Below are 19,494 nucleotides of genomic sequence, written 5' to 3'. Positions count from 1 at the left end.
ATTAAACTCTGAGAAAAGATGGGGAACCCTTTCAGCAGTGAAGGCAGATGAACAATTAATCTCCAGCACAAGGGCTACTTTGCAGGCGGCAGTTTATAACTCCACCTCCTTTCACCACACTCCTAAAGAGACCTTTCCAAAACTCTGGCTTACCTGAATGTCTTCTGTTCTCTAACTTTCGTTCAACGTCTGGAGGCATGCTGAAGGTTACAATTCCTCAGAAAATCTGTGACCCTTACGTTGCTCCTTATGTGGATCTTGTGGCTGCTACTCTGATTACCGACACTATCGTTTATCTGCTCCCCCGAATGCTCCGACTCAACCCTTTTGGTCCTCACATGAGAACACAAACGTTTCGCATTGAAACAAGAAGAAGCTGTATTTATGCGGGGTAGTGTCCCGGAGCACTTGATCAAAAGGCAACCCATTTGATCTCATTGTTTTAGAATTCCCACTCGACCATCCTCCCTTTATACCATCAAGCTGCTTTCTAAGAGAATCCAGTGTCCTGGTCTCAACCACTCGTCCTGGCATCTCCAGTCTAACTGTTAGTTGCCCCTTTTGTGGAAAGAAATACTTCCTGTCTTCTGTCCTCAAACTGCCCTTCAGGTAAGGGTTAAATGCAAGGATTATCGTTATTCATAACCTTGAAGCTGTTGCCTTGGTGTATCTCACTGTTAGCACTGTTCTGGGTTTACTTTCTCAAATCCATTTAAAACTCTTACATACCTTTATAAGATACCCCCCCCCCCCCCCACCCCCCCCCCACCCCCGAGTCATTGTTCTTCGAGGCTAAAGAGCACGGTCTCATCTAAATTGTTCCTCATAGCACACCCGCTAAACGCTGGGATTCACACTCACTGCTTGCCTCTGCATTGCACGGGCAATTTGAACCCTCCTATGTTACAGTGACATGGTCGAACTGATTCTGCAATATGATACAGCATTATATATTGCCATCTCATATTGTGTTGACATTGTGAGCAACAAATTAACTAACGTAAATAAAAGAGGGTAGAGTTCATAATCCTCCTGCTTGCTTCAAAGCCCTCCAAGACCTTGCTCCTCCCTACCTCTGTGACCTGATAACTCCATATAAGCATGTCCGTGCAGCGGGTCCTGGCCATGCTCCATGTCCCCTGTCCTGACTGCCCCACCACTCTTTGGAACTCTATCTCACATCCCTTCGACTCCCTCCGTCTCTGAACTCCTTCAAGACACTCCTCTACGATTGCGCCTCGATCACCCTCCTGATCCCAACCCCTGACTGTCCAGCGCCTTGGGATGTGAAAGGTACTATAAAATGTAATTTGTTGTTGTTGTTGACATCTCTACGGCTCTCAGCTTCTCCCCCCCTCAGCATGTACCCAAACACCCCATAAATCCATAAGGTGTAAGAGCAGGAGTAGGCCATTCGGCCTCTCGAGCCTGCCCCATTATTTAATAAGATCATGGCTGTTCTTCTAACCTAATTCCATTTACCCGCCCTATCGCCATATCACTTAATCCCTCTATCCTTTAGAATAGCCCAAACCGCCCCCACCCCCCAACCCTACTTTTTATTTCTTAAGTGCAGTACCTTGCGTTTATCTGCATCACATCCACTGATACTGTTCATTCCTACTTCTCTCTAGTTGCTGGGATTTTACTGTTGCTATAGTCTCAGTGCTGTCTCGCTGGTAGGATGGGTCTTAACTGTCCGGAACGCTGAATCAATCTGCTGTGGTTACACTCATCTTTCCTCTTCATCTCTCCACTTTCTTACTGCTAATGGTACCTAAACAGAACAGATGACTCATTTTTACAGAAGGTACGATCTCACACGGCTACCGTATTATAGCAAACTTTTTTCCCCCTTTCCCCGCCCCCCCCGTCTCCACGGTTGTTAACTCATTCTCCAAGTGTTGAGTTGGTTGGGAGGTTCCAGCAGTTGGTGTTCATTCCAAACTACAGCTTATTCTCGCGGTCCCATTTCTAGGCTTCTTCTGTCCCATTAACACAGGCACAGAATTGCACAGCAGCTCCAACATCTGGGTCAGTTAAATCTGGGCGCTCACTTCCAACCAGCTCGCCCTGCCGCAATACCCACACACTCCTCACTCACTCCCTGAAGCCCAGGCGTTGTGCACATAAGCATCCGGCAGTCCACAGCAAAGGCAACGTCCAGCCTTCACGCCGTGACACACGATGAACCGGATCAGGCGCTCAATCCAACTGCCTTCAATGGGAAAGGCGAGGGCTGCACAACCCCGTCCACAGCGCGCACACGGGGAGGGGTATATCACAGCGCGCACACGGGGAGGGGTATATCACAGCGCACACGGGGAGGGGTATATCACAGCGCGCACACGGGGAGGGGTATATCACAGCGCGCACGGGGAGGGGTATATCACAGCGCGCACGGGGAGGGGTATATCACAGCGCGCACACGGGGAGGGGTATATCACAGCACACACGGGGAGGGGTATATCACAGCGCGCACACGGGGAGGGGTATATCACAGCGCGTACACGGGGAGGGGTATATCACAGCGCGTACACGGGGAGGGTATATCACAGCGCACACGGGGAGGGGTATATCACAGTGCGCACACGGGGAGGGGTATATCACAGCGTGTACACGGGGAGGGGTATATCACAGCGCGCACACGGGGAGGGGTATATCACAGCGCGCACACGGGGAGGGGTATATCACAGCGCGCACACGGGGAGGGGTATATCACAGCGCGCACACGGGGAGGGGTATATCACAGCGCGCACACGGGGAGGGGTATATCACAGCGCGCACACGGGGAGGGGTATATCACAGCGCGCACACGGGGAAGGGTATATCACAGCGCGCACACGGGGAAGGGTATATCACAGCGCGCACACGGGGAAGGGTATATCACAGTGTGTACACGGGGAGGGGTATATCACAGTGTGTACACGGGGAGGGGTATATCACAGCACACACACGGGGAGGGGTATATCACAGCACACACACGGGGAAGGGTATATCACAGCGCGCACACGGGGAAGGGTATATCACAGCGCGCACACGGGGAAGGGTATATCACAGCGCGCACACGGGGAAGGGGAAATCACAGTGCGCACACGGGGAGGGGTATATCACAGTGCGTACACGGGGAGGGGTATATCACAGTGTGTACACGGGGAGGGGTATATCACAGTGTGTACACGGGGAGGGGTATATCACAGTGCGCACACGGGGAGGGGTATATCACAGTGCACACACGGGGAGGGGTATATCACAGTGCGCACACGGGGAGGGGTATATCACAGTGCGCACACGGGGAGAGGTATATCACAGTGCGCACACGGGGAGGAGTATATCACAGCGCGCACACGGGGAGGGGTATATCACAGCGCGCACACGGGGAAGGGTATATCACAGCGCGCACACGGGGAAGGGTATATCACAGCGCGCACACGGGGAAGGGTATATCACAGTGTGTACACGGGGAGAGGTATATCACAGTGTGTACACGGGGAGGGGTATATCACAGCACACACACGGGGAGGGGTATATCACAGCACACATGGGGAGGGGTATATCACAGCACACACACGGGGAGGGGTATATCACAGCACACACACGGGGAAGGGTATATCACAGCGCGCACACGGGGAAGGGTATATCACAGCGCGCACACGGGGAAGGGTATATCACAGTGCGCACACGGGGAGGGGTATATCACAGTGTGTACACGGGGAGGGGTATATCACAGTGTGTACACGGGGAGGGGTATATCACAGTGTGTACACGGGGAGGGGTATATCACAGCACACACACGGGGAGGGGTATATCACAGCACACACGGGGAGGGGTATATCACAGCACACACGGGGAGGGGTATATCACAGCACACACACGGGGAGGGGTATATCACAGTGTGTACACGGGGAGGGGTATATCACAGCACACACGGGGAGGGGTATATCACAGCGCACACGGGGAGGGGTATATCACAGCGCACACGGGGAGGGGTACATCACAGTGTGTACAGGGGGAGGGGTATATCACAGCACACACACGGGGAGGGGTATATCACAGCACACACACGGGGAGGGGTATATCACAGTGTGTACACGGGGAGGGGTATATCACAGCGTGTACACGGGGAGGGGTATATCACAGCACACACACACGGGGAGGGGTATATCACAGCGCACACGGGGAGGGGTACATCACAGTGTGTACACGGGGAGGGGTACATCACAGCGTGTACACGGGGAGGGGTATATCACAGCGTGTACACGGGGAGGGGTATATCACAGCGCACACGGGGAGGGGTATATCACAGCGCACACGGGGAGGGGTACATCACAGTGTGTACACGGGGAGGGGTACATCACAGTGTGTACACGGGGAGGGGTACATCACAGTGTGTACACGGGGAGGGGTACATCACAGAGTGTACACGGGGAGGGGTACATCACAGCGTGTACACGGGGAGGGGTATATCACAGCGTGTACACGGGGAGGGGTATATCACAGCGTGTACACGGGGAGGGGTATATCACAGCATGTACACGGGGAGGGGTATATCACAGCATGTACATGGGGAGGGGTATATCAAAGCACACACACGGGGAGGGGTATATCACAGCGTGTACACGGAGAGGGGTATATTACAGCGCGCACACGGGGAGGTGTATATCACAGCGCGCACACGGGGAGGGGTATATCACAGCGCGCACACGGGGAGGGGTATATCACAGCGCGCACACGGGGAGGGGTATATCACAGCGCGCACACGGGGAGGGGTATATCACAGCGTGTACACGGGGAGGGGTATATCACAGCGTGTACACGGGGAGGGGTATATCACAGCGTGTACACGGGGAGGGGTATATCACAGCGTGTACACGGGGAGGGGTATATCACAGCGTGTACACGGGGAGGGGTATATCACAGCACACACGGGGAGGGGTATATCACAGCACACACGGGGAGGGGTATATCACAGCGTGTACACGGGGAGGGGTATATCACAGCGTGTACAACGGGGAGGGGTATATCACAGCACACACGGGGATATCACAGCACACACGGGGAGGGGTATATCACAGCACACACGGGGAGGGGTATATCACAGCACACACGGGAGGGTATATCACAGCACACACGGGAGGGGTATATCACAGCGTGCACACGGGGAGGGGTATATCACAGCGTGTACACGGGGAGGGGTATATCACAGCGTGTACACGGGGAGGGGTATATCACAGCACACACGGGGAGGGGTATATCACAGTGTACACGGGGAGGGTATATCACAGCACACACGGGGAGGGGTATATCACAGCTTGTACACGGGGAGGGGTATATCACAGTGTGTACACGGGGAGGGTATATCACAGCACACACGGGGAGGGGTATATCACAGTGTGTACACGGGGAGGGTATATCACAGCACACACGGGGAGGGGTATATCACAGCGTGTACACGGGGAGGTGTATATCACAGCACACACGGGGAGGGGTATATCACAGTGTGTACACGGGGAGGGGTATATCACAGTGTGTACACGGGGAGGGGTATATCACAGCACACACACGGGGAGGTGTATATCAAGAACAGGGAGGGGTATATCACAGTGTGTCACGGGGAGGGGTATATCACAGTGTGTAACGGGAGGTATACACAGTGTGACACGGGGAGGGGTATATCACAGCGCGCAACGGGAGGGGTATATCACAGCGTGTACACGGGGAGGGGTATATCACAGCACACACGGGGAGGGGTATATCGCAGTGTACATGGTGGGGGGGGGTCACGGGGGCAGTACCTGAGCCAGGCCGCCTGGCTGCCCTCCTCTGGCTTCCGCTCCTCCCGCCTCAGGCTGGGGCTCCTCGCCACCTTCGGAGCCGCCGCTCGCCTCTTGGCTGAGCCGCTCATGTCTTCTCCTCACCCTCTGGCCCGTGGGTGGGTGTGAGAGAGGGGGAACGATAACCGGCTCCGAAGAGCCCCTCTTCAGCGTCTTCGAGTCACTTCGAGTCTGAACCGAGTCTATCGGCAGCGTCTCTCCCGCGCGAGTCCGTCGTCGCCGCCGCCGTTCTCCGCGAGGCGCTTTAACGGTTGGTTGGCTCTCGCGCTGCCCGCCCTCATCCCGCGCTCCCCTCACTGCGCGCGCACCCTCTACCACCGCTCCCCTCACTGCGCGCGCAGCCTCTACCCCACCCCCGCCACCCCCGCGCTCCCTCACTGCGCGCGCACCCTCTACCTCCGCTCCCCTCACTGCGCGCGCAGCCTCCACCCTCCCCACTACCCGCCCGCGCTCCCCTCACTGCGCGCGCAGCCCCGATCCCAGCGTTTCCCCTCACTGCGCGCGCAGCATCTACCCCCGGGCTCCCTCACTGCGCGCGCAGCCTCGACTTCCGGACACCCCTCGCTGCGCGCGCAGCCGCTATCTTGCTTTGTGGGTGGGCTGTGCAAGTGCAAGTTGTTTTTGTTGTTGAGAATTTTCGGCTGTCGCCCGGGCATAAAATCGGGCATTTGCCTTGCGGCTGTTTGTGGGCCCCTCTTAATAATCCTCGCATTTGATATAATAATAATAATAATAATAATCCTCGCATTTGATATAGCGCTTTTCACGTCGGGAGAGGACGTCCCAAAGCGCTTCACAGAACACACTGTAGAGTGAATTGACTGTATGTTTGTGGGCGAACGCGGCAGCCAATTGCGCACAGCAATGTCCCACACACAAACAGGCGTGGGTTGAAAATGACCAATTTATTATCGTTTTGTTTTGGAGGGATTATTATAAGGACCCATTGCTTCGCTATCACCACTTCCTTGAATCAGAGATTGCTAAGCCACAAGACTTTGAGAGATTTACATTTCCTGATCCAAAAGCTGCACGTACATTAGCTTCTGCTCGATCAGTCAGTCTTTCTTTACCTTTCTAAGAAAGATGCCACCTTTGTATCTTCTTAAATTGTTAATACTATTCGTAAATGAAGCCTGTCTGTCTGGTAACTGTCAGGTGGAGATACAGAGCTCTGAGACGTTATCTTACACAAAGGGCGTTTCATATATATTGTAAGTCATGCATGTTACGCTTGTTAATCTCGAGGGAATAATAGTCCAGAATTAGACTGAGGTGGAGCAGTATTCCCATCAGTTACCGTCACAGATTTCCGAATTCTTAATTAAGAAATCTGTTCAGAAATACCGCAAAACTGACCTCAAAAATAGAATTGTAACTGCTACAAGTGTACACCGTGTAAACATTGATTAGCTGCTGAACTATATTAAAGCTTGTGGCAGGATATGGAGCATGATGCTTTGGGGGGGGGGGGGGGGGGGGGGGGGGGGAATGGGCAATCCCATCCCTTGTGTTTGTGCAGGACTTGGAAAACAGGCATTCATACTTTGTGTGAGTCTCTGTTTGGATCCATGCTCATCCAATCAATCTAGAATAAAATATAATAATCCTTGCATTTGATACAGCATGTTACCACATCCTTGAGACATCTCAAAGCCCTTCTCTGAATATACTCTTGCTGCGGCTCAGTGGCAAGAGCGCTCGTCCAGGCAAACCAAAGGACCCGGGTTCGTTTCCCGGACTGGGCAAGAAACGAGGGCAAGTTTCCTTCCGCCACGCACCTCGCTGGTCTTCCCTCGCTCCCCCCCGTACACAAAATACAACTAAATCAGAACTGCACCCCCTCCTCACCCGCACAAAACTCCATCACCCCCATCGCAGCGGTCCTCGCCGGGCTCCGCTGGTTCCAACAACAACAACAACAACAAGATTACATTTGTATCACGCCTTTCACGTCGGGAGTGCGTCACGAGGCGCTGGACAGTGCCTTTCAGACACCGAACAGTGTACAGAATTTTCCAATCACCGAATGGATCGGTTTCACGATACTCTCACTCGTTTTCATATCATTTCATGCCCTCGCACCTCCCCACCTCTCCGATTTGCTTGCTCCTCTCTCCGCTGCCTCCGCTTGGCTGCCTCCACCACCGCCTCTTCGTCCCTCAGCTCCTCTGCTCCACCATCGGCGGTTGCGCCTTCAGTCACTACGCCCCGAAACTTTGGAACTCTTTCCATCAATCCCTCCCTCTGCACTTTCAAATCACGCCTAAAGACTTTCCCTTTTGATCGTGATTACGGTCACCTCCCCTTCCCTCTCCCCCCCCCGGCTCGGGATCAGGCTCCGTCACTGTCAAGCGCTAACCCACGTGAAGGGCGCTATAATGTATAATATATATATATATAAATGCAACTTGTTGTTTGTCTCGCAGTAAGTAGGAACCCGGTTGTAATCCACCGATTGGTGGATCGCTTTTCTGGGGGTAATAATCCCTCCTGAAAAAAAGAAATAATAATAATTTGGTCGCTCAGTCCACGACTGTTTGTGGCACGTCGCTGCATGCAATTGGCTGCCGCATTTTCGCCCACAAAATACGACGACAACAACAGCAACGCGGATTTATACCGGCCCTCCGCGCCGGACGGCGTCTCAGAGAGCGCTTCACAGTCACGGATCCCGGGGTCGAGCCGGGGGGTGGGGCGGGGGGTGGTGGGGGGGGGGTGGGGGAAGGTGACCAAAGGTGCGGTCGAAAATAATAATAATAATAATAATAATCCTTGCATTTGATATAGCGCTTTTCACGTCGGGAGAGGACGTCCCAAAGCGCTTCACAGAACACACTGTAAAGTGAATTGACTGTATATTTGTGGGCGAACGGAAAGAAAGGTCTTCAGCAGAGACCTGAAAATAGGAAGGGAGGGAGTGAGACGAAGGGAGTGAGGAAGGCAGTTCCAGAGCCTCGGGGCATAGTGGCTGAAGGCGCGGCCGCCGAGGGTGGAGCGGAGGGCTCGGGGGACCAGGAGGAGGCCAGACCCCGGGGGATCACTGCACTTTACAGTCTATCCCGTGAAGTGCTTTGAGAAGCCGCGAAGACGGGATAAGGCGTTGTATCAAATCATCATTGTTATTATTTCAGTGTCATCCCGACCAAGGACTACAACCCCCAGAATGCTTGTCGCGCCGCGCATGCTCCCTGCCTCGGGGCGAGAGGCGGGATGCGGACGATGCATTCCGACCCAATCCGGAGAGGAGCGCCAATGATCGACATCGTTCTAAACCAATGAAAAGCGGATCCCGCCTCCCACAGGCCACCCCCCCCCGCCAGTTGATTGACGTGAGTCCTGAGCAATCGGAACGAGACCCTGGTGGGTTGACGTTGGATGGAACCAATCGAAATTCGAGACTGTGGCCACGCCCGGCGTTCTGTGGACCAATCAGAGTGGGAGGCGGGTCGCTCGCAGCCGCAGCCGCCGTTCGGGACGCGCGGGGCTTCAGTTGTCGCTCGTCTCTGACGGTGAAGTAAGTGACGGGCGGCGTCCATGAGCGGGAGGAGAGGCCGGAGATCGAGTGCCGGTCATCATGGAGCCGCCGCCGCCGCTCTCCGTGATGGCAAAGCGGCCACAGGTATGGCTCCTTAAAGGGGAGGTTCAGGGGTGTTAAAGGGAAAGTCGTTCAGAGATTTAAAGGGGAGGTTCGGGGGTTTAAAGGGGAGGTTCGGGGTTTAAAGGGGAGGTTCGGGGTTCAAAGGGGAGGTTCGGGGGTTTAAAGGGGAGGTTCGGGGTTTAAAGGAGGAGGTTCGGGGTTTAAAGGGGAGGTTCGGGGTTTAAAGGGGAGGTTCTGGGTTTAAAGGGGAGGTTCGGGGGTTTAAAGGGGGAGGTTCGGGGTTTAAGGGGGAGGTTCGGGGTTTAAAGGGGAGGTTCGGGGTTAAAGGGGAGGTTCGGGGTTTTAAAGGGGAGGTTCGGGGTTTAAGGGGAGGTTCGGGGGTTTTAAAGGGGGAGGTTCGGGGTTTAAAGGGGAGGTTCTGGGTTTAAAGGGGAGGTTCGGGGGTTTAAAGGGGAGGTTCGGGGGTTTAAAGGGGAGATTCGGGGTTTAAAGGGGGAGGTTCGGGGTTTAAAGGGGAGGTTCGGGGTTTAAAGGGGAGGTTCGGGGGTTTAAAGGGGGAGGTTCGGGGGTTTAAAGGGGAGGTTCTGGGTTTAAAGGGGAGGTTTCCGGGGGTTTAAAAGGGGAGGTTCGGGGGTTTAAAGAAGGAGGTTTGGGGGTTTAAAAGCGGGAGGCTCAGTTATCTAAGCTGTGAACGTGCTGCGTGGTGCCTTTACACACTTAATAATAATAATAATAATAATAATTATTGCATTTGATGTAACGGTTTTATCACATTTTGCTGACGTCCCGAAGCGCTGCCGCAGAATTACATGGAAGATACAGCACAGAAACAGGCCATTCGGCCCAACTGGTCTACGCTCCACGTGAGCCTCCTCCTGCCCTCCCTCAACTAAACCTACCAGCACAACCTTCTATTCCTGTCTTCCTCTTGTGGTAGTCATACTAATTAATAAGAGTAATAATAATCCTTGCATTTGGTATAGCGCTTTTCACGTCTTCCAGAGGTACCTATTTCGCTTCCCCTTAAATGCATCTATGCCATTCGCCTCAACTACCCCTTGTGGCAGCAAGTTCCGCATTCCCACCACTCTCCGGGTAAATAAGTTTCTTCTGACTTCCCTATTTGATTTATTGCTATTTAATATATATATACACACACACATATATATATATATATTAATGGCCTCTGGTTTTGGTCTCCCCCACAAGTGGAAACATCTTCTCCATGTCTACCCCTATCAAAACCTTTCATCATTTCAGAGACCTCTATCAGGTCACCAACTCACTGCTGTCCGCGACTGGCGGCCGCGTTTCACCCACAAAATACACAGTCACCTCACTTTACAGTATCTCCTGCGAAGCGCTTTGAGACATCTCAATTGACGGGATAATGCAAGGATTACTATTACTTAATTTAAATTCTTTCATCGCAGCCGACTGCAGTTGTGGTTCTTCTCCACCGATGGGGGGCACTCCGCTATTTGTTTTGCTCACATTAATAATCATTGCACTTATTCCCCCCAAGGTGAAGGGCGCGCCATAAATGTAATTTTGTTGTTGTTCTGCTTTTGTTGTAATTTCCCACCCCCCCCCCCTTTTTGCACTATTAACATCTCTTTTCCCCTGGTTTGTTGCAATTGCCCCCATTGTTTTGCATCATTAACACCTCTTTCACCCATCATCCCCTGTTTACCCCATGTTCTCCGTCCCTTGCCTCCCCTGTTGTGGACCCGAGACGTTGATTCACTTTCCTTTTTCCATAGGTGCTGCCTGACCTGCTGAGTGTTCCCAGCGACTTCTGCTACTCCACTTATTCATAGATTGGCTGCCGCTTTTCACTCACAAAATATACTTTACAGTATGTACTGTGAAGCGCTTTGAGACATCTCGATGATGTGATAAGGCACTATATTAAATGCACGGATTATTATAATTATTATAAAGTCCCGATGTAAAGTTTGAATCCACAACCTCTTACCCAGAGCTAGAATATCCTCTCTGTTCGAAATGCAGTACAGAGTATTTACTTGTATTCACTGTGTTTCTGTCTCAGTGGATCCTGGGGCCAGAAAGCGCCTGAAGCTGCTGGAAATCCATCGGGCCCTGAACGCTGACCCTGTGGACGTGGAGGCCTTGCGGAGGGCGGCAGTCAGTGAGGGGGGGTTGCTGACCAACGAGATCCGCAGGAAGGTCTGGCCCAAGCTGCTAAATGTCAATGTTTACAATCTACCTCCCAAACCAGGTAACATGTGTGTGCGTGTGTGTGCATGTGTCAATGTGTGCATGCAGGCTGTTCCTGTGTGTGTGTGTGTCAGTGTGTGCACGCACGCTGTCCCAGTGTGTGTGTGTGTGTCAATGTCTATGTGTGCGTTAGTGTGTGCATGCAGGTTGTATGTGTGGGGGTCAGGAGGAGGAAATTGGTGGGTGTGTATGCCTGCGTTTATGTGTGCTTCCAGGGAAGCACGTGCATCGATCGGTATGTGTACGGTATGTGTGTTTGTGAGGGGCACGTTTGTGTGTGAGCGGTGCGTGTAGGTGCGATGGAGGGGTATGTTGGTGAAAGGGCGGTGCGTGTGTGAGGGAGGTGTTTGTGAGGTTATGTGTGTGTAAGGGGTGTGCGCGCGTGCGAGGTGGTATGTGAAGTGTGTACGTGAGGTTGTGTGCGTGTGTATACGTGTGAGGGAGATGTGTGTATGTGTGTGGGAGATGTGTGTGTAAGGGAGCTTGAATTTTATAGCAGCTTAATATCAAATGTCTCGAAGCGCTTCAGATTATTATGTCAATAATAATCCCTCCTAAACAAAACAATAATAAGTTGGTCATTTTCAATCGACGACTGTTTGTGGGACATTGCTGTGCGCAATTGGCCGCCGCGTTTCGCCCACAAATATACAGTCAATTCACTTTACAGACTATTCTTTGAAGCGCTTTGAGACGTCGCGACGACGTGAAAAGCACTATATCAAATGCAAGGATTACTATATATTATAAGTGTAGTGATTGTTTTTACGGGCAAATAAGTCAGTCATTTTGGGGCAAAACAACACCCTTGAAACATAAGTGGCCAATCAATAGGGGAATGTTGGCCAGGACACCGGGAGAGAGAAACTCGCTTCTCTTTTCCAATAGTGCCACGGGATCTTTAACATCCACTGGAGAAGGCACAGACGGGAGCTCAGTTTAGTGGTTAATGTTTCATCTGAAGGACGGCGCCTTTGACAATAAAGTGCTCCCCCCAGTACTTGGCTGCGGTGTCAACCTGGACTGTGAGCTCAAAGTCCGCTTGTGGGACTTGAAACCTTCTGACAACAAACAATAGATTACATTTACACAGAGCCTTTCACGGTGGGAGGACGTCCCAAGGGGCTGGACAGTCAGGGATTTGGACCCGAGGGTAGAGGTAGGAGGGTGGCCGAAGGCGCGATCGAAGAGGAGGGGTCTTGAGATGGGCCTTGAAGGAGGCAAAGGAGGGGGCGAGGCAAAGAGACTGTGGGATAGAGTTCCAAAGGGTGGGGGCAGAAAGGCTGAAGGTTCGATTGCCGATGGTGGGGCGGGCTGGATGGGGGACGTGGAGCAGGCCGGAGCCTGCTGAGCGGAGGGAGTGGACAGGTTGATACGGGGTGAGCAGGTCATAGAGGTAGGGAGGAGCAAGGCCGTGGATGGCTTTGAAGACGAGGACGAGAATTTTGAACTCTATCCTCTAACCCAAAGGAAAAAAGCAACAGACTTTCTCTTGTGTAATGGTGTAGGTGTAGGGTATGAGAGCAGAGAAGGTTGTGAGTTAGAGGAGCCTGTGATGTGACCACTCATTTCTACAGGTAAAGCTGTAAGAACAAACCACAAGGACTACAACCAGGTGCTGATGGACGTGAAGAGGTCACTGAGCAGGTTCCCACAAGGTGAGCGTCAGACAGAAAGTTAAGGAAGTTAATGAGTAGCATCCTCGCACGTGTTACAGCACCTTGTCGCATTACCGAAAGGGTTTCATACGCAAACCACAACAACTGTGGGGTCCCCGAGTCTTGGCCAACTCTTGCCAACCCGCGCCTAATACTTTTTCGGAATTAGGTAAGCGGGATGCGTCCCACCAGGGAGAGAGAGAGCGCATTCCAGTCCAACAATCTGTCTCTGGGATTTCCATGTGTAGGTGGGATGCGTGGAATTCTCAGTTTGGTTTGGAGACTCTTAAGCAAAAAAAAAAAAAAAAAAAATTTAATGGCAAATTTTATCTGGGGGATCGTTGGCCAGGACACCCGGAGAGAGAAACTTCCTGCCCTTTCTGAAGAGCGCCGCGGGATCTTTAACGTCCACGGAATAGGCAACAGGATCTCGGTTTAACAACTCGTATAAATGATTGACTGAATGACCCAACATTTTTGGAGGCGAGTGGGGTGGGTAGGTGCAGCTATGTGTACCTTTCTGGCTCTCTATGTTGCCGTCTACTGGGACACGTATGGCACTGCAGCACTGCTGGGTCCAACAGCTGTTATTTCTGCCAATGAATCTGCAGGAATACTGCACACAGGTCTGGCCAGAGGTAAAGGAAAGCTGGGTTGGTATTTACTTTGGGCCGGGTGGATGGGGTGAGATGAGTTGATCTCCGGCAGGTGTCAAGTAAAAGAGGCCGCAGACATGGAAAAAAAAATCCTGCTCATGTGTTATCCTGGGGACCTGGATCGTTGCAGGAATTCGGGCCATCGAATCATAGAAAGTCCATCGCAGACAGAGGCCATTCAACGCCGGAGCGCTGTGCTCTCTCTCCCCGTCGTGTCAGTGCTGGCTGGCTAAATGGCTGTGTTGTGTTATGTTGGGGACAGGCATGCGAGTGGATCAGCGGGTGGCACTGCAGCAGCAGCTAATTGACGTGATCCTGTACGTCTTGAAGGGGAACCCACAACTGCACTATTACCAGGGCTACCACGACATCGCCGTCACCTTCCTGCTGGTGATGGGGCCACGCATGGCTGCGGCTCTCCTGCAGATCCTCTCCACCCATCATCTCAGGTCAGTAAGTCATTCGCACTCTTCCCTCCCCCACCCCTCTAATCTCAGGCCAGTCACCTGGCTCTTGCTGCACCCCCCTTCCCCCCATTTCAGGTCACTTGACCCCCAACAAGGATTATTATTATAATAACAGTGATGACGTCCCCTCCACTTTCTTTCCACAGGGACTTCATGGACAACACAATGGAGAACACCAAACATATCCTCAACTACCTGATGGCCATCTTGGAGCAAGTGAAGCCAGAGCTTCACGAGTTTATCCAGAGGTGAATTTCCACGTCCCGTGCCCAGCGAGTGGCCAGAGCACCAGCGCAGACACACTCCTGTAACACGTGAGACAGGCTGCCAGTCTGCTCTCTGACCTTTGCCACTGGCACTTTGTACAGCCGTTAGGAAATGTCTATTATAATAATAATAATCCTAGCATTTGATATAGCGCCTTATCAACTCTTCGAGACATCTCAAAGCGCTTCACAGAATATACTGTAAAGTGAATTGACTGTTATTTTGTGGGTGAAACACACACAGCAGCATCCCACAAACAGTCATGCATTGAGTAACCATTTTTTTTTTAAGAATTCTTACCCCTGGAAAGCAATCTGCCGATTGATTAACAATCCGGCTCCTACTTACTGCTGGGTAACCAGAGGCGCGTGGAGTAAAGAAACTTTACGAAGGTTTCGCCCCACCCGGGAATCCAGGTCCTTTTCCGGGGGTAATAATCCTTTTTAAAAAAAATAAATAAATAAAATTTAAAAATAATAATCATTTGGTCACTCCATCCGCGACACTGCAATTGGCTGCCGCATTTCTCCCACAAAATACACAGACAGTTCACTTTACAGTGTATTCTGTGAAGCGCTTTGAGACGTCTCGAAGACACGATAGGGCGCTATGTAAAATGCAAGGATTACTATTATTACCTCTTTGACCGTGGTTTCGGTTAGGAGCTTTCCCCTCCCTACCTTGCTCAGTAACCTGGCCTGAAAGTGCCGAATATACGTTCAAGTTGTTGTTATCCCACCCAGCAGTGCCTCTGGCTGTCTGCAGTGTGTACGAGTGTGTGTTTGTGTGTGTGTGTGTTGCAGGGCTGAGGTGGGCACCATCTTTGCACTGAGCTGGCTGATCACCTGGTATGGACATGTCCTCTCTGAGTTCTGCCACACAGTCCGGCTGTACGACTTCTTCCTGGCGAGTCACCCCCTCATGGCCATCTACTTCGCTGCAGTGGTAGGTGGTTGTTTCAGCCTTCCTCCTCCCACTCCACCTCTCCCCCTCCATTCCTCCCCGTGGGGAAAAGTCAGCCCCTTGTCAGCGCGGGGTCGGTGAGTAACCTGTCTAGCGCACGCATACGATTTCCATTCGAGGTCACTCACTTTGTGTAGAATCAGAGAATATTACAGCACAGAAGGAGGCCATTCGGCCCATCGTGCCTGAGCCGGCTCTTTGGAAGAGCTGCCCAATTAGTCCCACTCCCCCGCTCTTCCCCCATATCCTTGCAAATTTTTCCTTTTCAACTACCTATCTAATTCCCCTTTGAAAGTTGTTATCGAATCTGTTTTCACTGCCCTTTCAATGTAGTGCATTCCAGACCGTAACAACTCTCTCTCTCTGTTAAGAAAAATTCTCACCGTTCCCCCCTCTGGTTCTTTCGCCAATTGTCCTGAATAATAACAATAATAATAATCCTTACATTTGATACAGCGTCTTTTCACGTCATTGACACGCATCAAAGCACTTGACTGGATATACTACAAAGTGTATATTTTGTGGGTGAAACACGGCAGCCAATTGCGCACAGCAGTGTCCCACAGGCAGTCGTGGATCGAATGTTTTTTTGGAGGGATTATTATTATCCCCGGAAAAGCGGTCCACCAGTTGACTTAACAATCGGGTTCCAACTGCTAGATAACCAGAAGAATGTGTGAGTAAGGAAACTCACCTAAGCTTTGCCCTGCCGGGAATCAAACCCGGGAATCCTCTTGCCTTGCGAAGCGAGCGCGCTAACTACTACACTGCGGGACTGGGGTGATGATGGTGCAGAGTTTGGTGTGGCTGAGGATACGGCTGGTGGAGGTTGAATTGGTTAGACTGTGTGATTGGTAGCGCTGGGCAGACCAGCGAGGAACACGTCGGAGAAATTGAGGTGGGAGATGGCGAAACCGTTGAATGATAGTTTGAGTAGAGTTCAGTATCCTCGTTCACACCTTCAAGGCCCTCCACTCCATACCTCTGTCACCTGCTAACTCCATATCAACCTGTCTGCTCCCTCCTCCACTCAGCAAGCTCTGACCTGCTCCACATCTCCCGCCCTACCATCAACTGATCCCAACACTCCCCACCAGTTCAGGTCCAAGTCCTTGACTGTCCAACGCCTTGGGACATCCTCCTGACTTGAAAGCCGCTGTGTAAATGTAATGTGTTGTTGTTGGGTGTGAGGTACGTGCGTGTGACCGGTGCCGTACCTGACCTGTGGCAGAGTGGGTTGCTCTGTGGGGGAGAGCTGACAGGCGGGTGTGTCTGTGTTTCAGGTTGTTCTGCACAGGGAAGAGGCTGTCCTGAGGTGTGACTGTGACATGCCCAGTGTCCACCAGCTGCTGTCCCAGATCCCACAGGACCTGCCGTACCAAGCCCTGATACAGAGAGCAGAAGAGCTGTTTTCGCGCTATCCGCCCTCTCAGCTCGCCAAGCTACCCGCCCTGCAGCACCACAAGAGGCAAGCTCATACTCTAATAATATCATCATCCTCTCACTTGTTTTCAAATCCATCCCTTCGTGCCCTCGCACCTCCCTACCTCTCCGACCTGCTTACTCCCCGCTCCACCACCCGCTGCTCTGTCGGCTTTCTCCGGCCTCCTGCTTGTCCCTCGTCCCCTCCGCTCCACCATCGGTGGCCCTGCCTTCAGCCACTACGTCCCGAAGCTCTGGAACTCTCTCCCTCAATCCATCCGCCTTGCCTCCTGCCTCGCCACCTTCAAATCCCGCCTAAAGCCCTTCCTTTTTAATCGTACTTAGGGTCACCTCTCCCCCTCCTCCCTCTCCCCTGGCTTGTTGTCAGACTCCGCCGCTGTCAAGAGCTTCGGGATGCTACCCTGCGTGAAGGGCACTATATAGATAGTGGAGTCCGGTAGCTTAGCGCCTTGGGACGTCCTCCCGACGTGAAAGGCGCTCTATAAATGAAATCTTGTTGTTGTTGTAGTGGTTAGAGCGCTCGTCTCACAAGCGAGAGTATTTGGGTTCGATTCCCGGGCGGGGTGAAACGTTGGGCAAGTTTCCTTACGCCACACGCTTTAGTCGATTGGCGGATTGCTATTCCGGGGGTAATAATCCCATGTTTTAAAAAAAAAAAGAGTTAAATAAGTAATAATAATTTGGTCACTCAATCCACGACTGTTTCTGGGACTCTGTTGTGTGCGATTGGCTGCCGCATTTCGCCCACAAAAGATAGTCAATTCACTTTACACTATATTCTCTGAAGCGCTTTGAGACGTCTCGAAGATGTGTGTGTGTGTGAGTGTGAGAGTGTGTAAGAGGCAGGGTGGTTCTGTGACATGTTTTTCCCTCCACCCACAGTATCGCCGTCAGCAGTTTCCAGGGTTTCCAGCTGTCCAGGTGCCTGCAGCGGCCGGACCGGGTGCTACGTAGCGAGCAGTGGGAGAGCGCGGGTGCCCAGTGCCAGCCCACATCCTCGCCTGGCGCCAGCCAGCTGGTCCGGATGGCAGTGTGGGCACTGACTGCCACACTGGGCGCCGCTGCTATTGCCGTTGTCAATACCGCGGTGGAGTGGAGCCCGGAGTTCGTTCTGCAGCTATTTTCATGAAGCTTCTCCCCAACGTGTGCCCACCACAAACCATCACAGCTTACCATTGATATCGCTGAATGGCCAAGCTTCCCCGCTGCTCGTCCAGCTCGGACCACCCTCCCCATTAGGGCTTTGGCTGCAGGTTTAACAGGAACTGAGTGGGCGGATTCCCTGTCCCCAGCGACGACTCTGCCCTTCCAGGTCCTGCCGATGAGCCGGGCCGGGCTGTGCTGTTGTCAGCAGTGAGTGCTCTGGAATACTGCGGACCCTCCTGGCTCAGGAACCGGACTAGAGACCGTCACAGAGGGCGGGGGCCCGATTCTGATCTGTCGTGGCCATACGGGTCACTTTGGAGCGAGTTGAGGACCTGGGTCTGATTCCCGGGCAGGGCTAGTTTCTTTACTGGACACGGCTCTGTTTACCTCGCAGTAAGTAGGAACCCTATTTCCGGGGGTAACGATCCCTTCAAGAATCATAATGATTTGATCGCTCGGTGTTTGTGGGGACGCTGCTGTGCGCAATTGGCCGCCGCATTTCACCCACAAAACACACAGTCAATTCGCTGTGTAGTATATTCTGTGAAGCGCTTCGAGACATCTCGAAGGCGCAATAAGGCGTTGTATCAACTGCAAGGATTATTATTATTATCCACAACATGTGTACAGCTGCCTTCACGCGAGAATAGTTGTCTGCAATTGCGATACGTACTTTGACAGGATGAATGTCAGGCACCGTGTAACCATCACTGTCCAGTCTTATCAGAAATACAAGTGCCCCATGTGGGGGTGGGGGTGAGGGGTTGTTGAGGTGTGTGTATGGCGGGGGGGGCAGTGGGGGCGCTGGCTGCCGCCTGTGATAAAACTGGTCCCGTTGCATTCCGTGGGCGATGTCAATGCTTTAATTATGTATCAGGCGTCTTGTTATCATAAAAATATTTTTCAATTTCACGTGTCCTTTATTCTTTATTATCAGCTTTCGGGCTGATCAGCGATCCCAGATATATTGCAGACTCCCCACCCCCCCCCACCCCCGCATACGCACATACACACATACATTCACACAGCACTGCCCCCCTCCACACACACACAGACAGACAGACAGAGTGGAGTCCTGTAGCGTAGTGGTTAGAGCACTCGTCTCGCCAGCGAGATGACCCGGGTTCAATTCCTTGGCAGGGCAAACGTTGGGCAAGTTTCCTTACTCCACACGCCTCTGTTTACCGAGAGGAAGTAGGAACCCGGTTGTTAGTTGAT

General features: G+C 52.4%; 2 protein-coding genes across 4 annotated transcripts in view; one reads left to right on the top strand and one right to left on the bottom strand.

Annotated features, from left to right (window-relative positions):
- Nucleotides 1-6,032, bottom strand: part of LOC103183634 (diacylglycerol O-acyltransferase 1) — a 33,741-nt gene extending 27,709 nt beyond the window's left edge. Inside the window, exons 1-2 of one of the 3 annotated variants that reach the window (XM_042345645.1) lie at nt 5,796-5,856; nt 1,580-1,777 (exon numbers count right to left, since the gene is read on the bottom strand). In XM_042345645.1, coding sequence (XP_042201579.1) covers nt 1,580-1,596 — 17 coding nt within the window. In that variant the 5' untranslated portion in view covers nt 1,597-1,777; nt 5,796-5,856. Of the gene's footprint in view, nt 1-1,579; nt 2,143-5,795 lie in introns of those variants that run through there. The other 2 variants (XM_042345644.1, XM_042345646.1) reach the window with 2 other exon arrangements.
- A 3,245-nt stretch (nt 6,033-9,277) lies between these two features.
- Nucleotides 9,278-18,346, top strand: LOC103183633 (TBC1 domain family member 20). Its single transcript, XM_042345633.1, has 8 exons — nt 9,278-9,456; nt 11,489-11,677; nt 13,254-13,334; nt 14,253-14,439; nt 14,604-14,705; nt 15,528-15,669; nt 16,971-17,155; nt 18,013-18,346. Exons 1-8 carry the CDS (start codon nt 9,372-9,374, stop codon nt 18,257-18,259), a joined length of 1,218 nt encoding a protein of 405 aa, XP_042201567.1. The 5' UTR covers nt 9,278-9,371; the 3' UTR covers nt 18,260-18,346.
- Nucleotides 18,347-19,494: the final 1,148 nt, after the last annotated feature.

This window comes from Callorhinchus milii, unplaced genomic scaffold, assembly GCF_018977255.1.
Source record: "Callorhinchus milii isolate IMCB2004 unplaced genomic scaffold, IMCB_Cmil_1.0 Scaffold70, whole genome shotgun sequence".
NCBI classification, from domain to species: domain Eukaryota; kingdom Metazoa; phylum Chordata; class Chondrichthyes; order Chimaeriformes; family Callorhinchidae; genus Callorhinchus; species Callorhinchus milii.
Note: the sequence above shows the minus strand (reverse complement) of the source record. Positions and strands in the feature narration are given on the sequence as shown.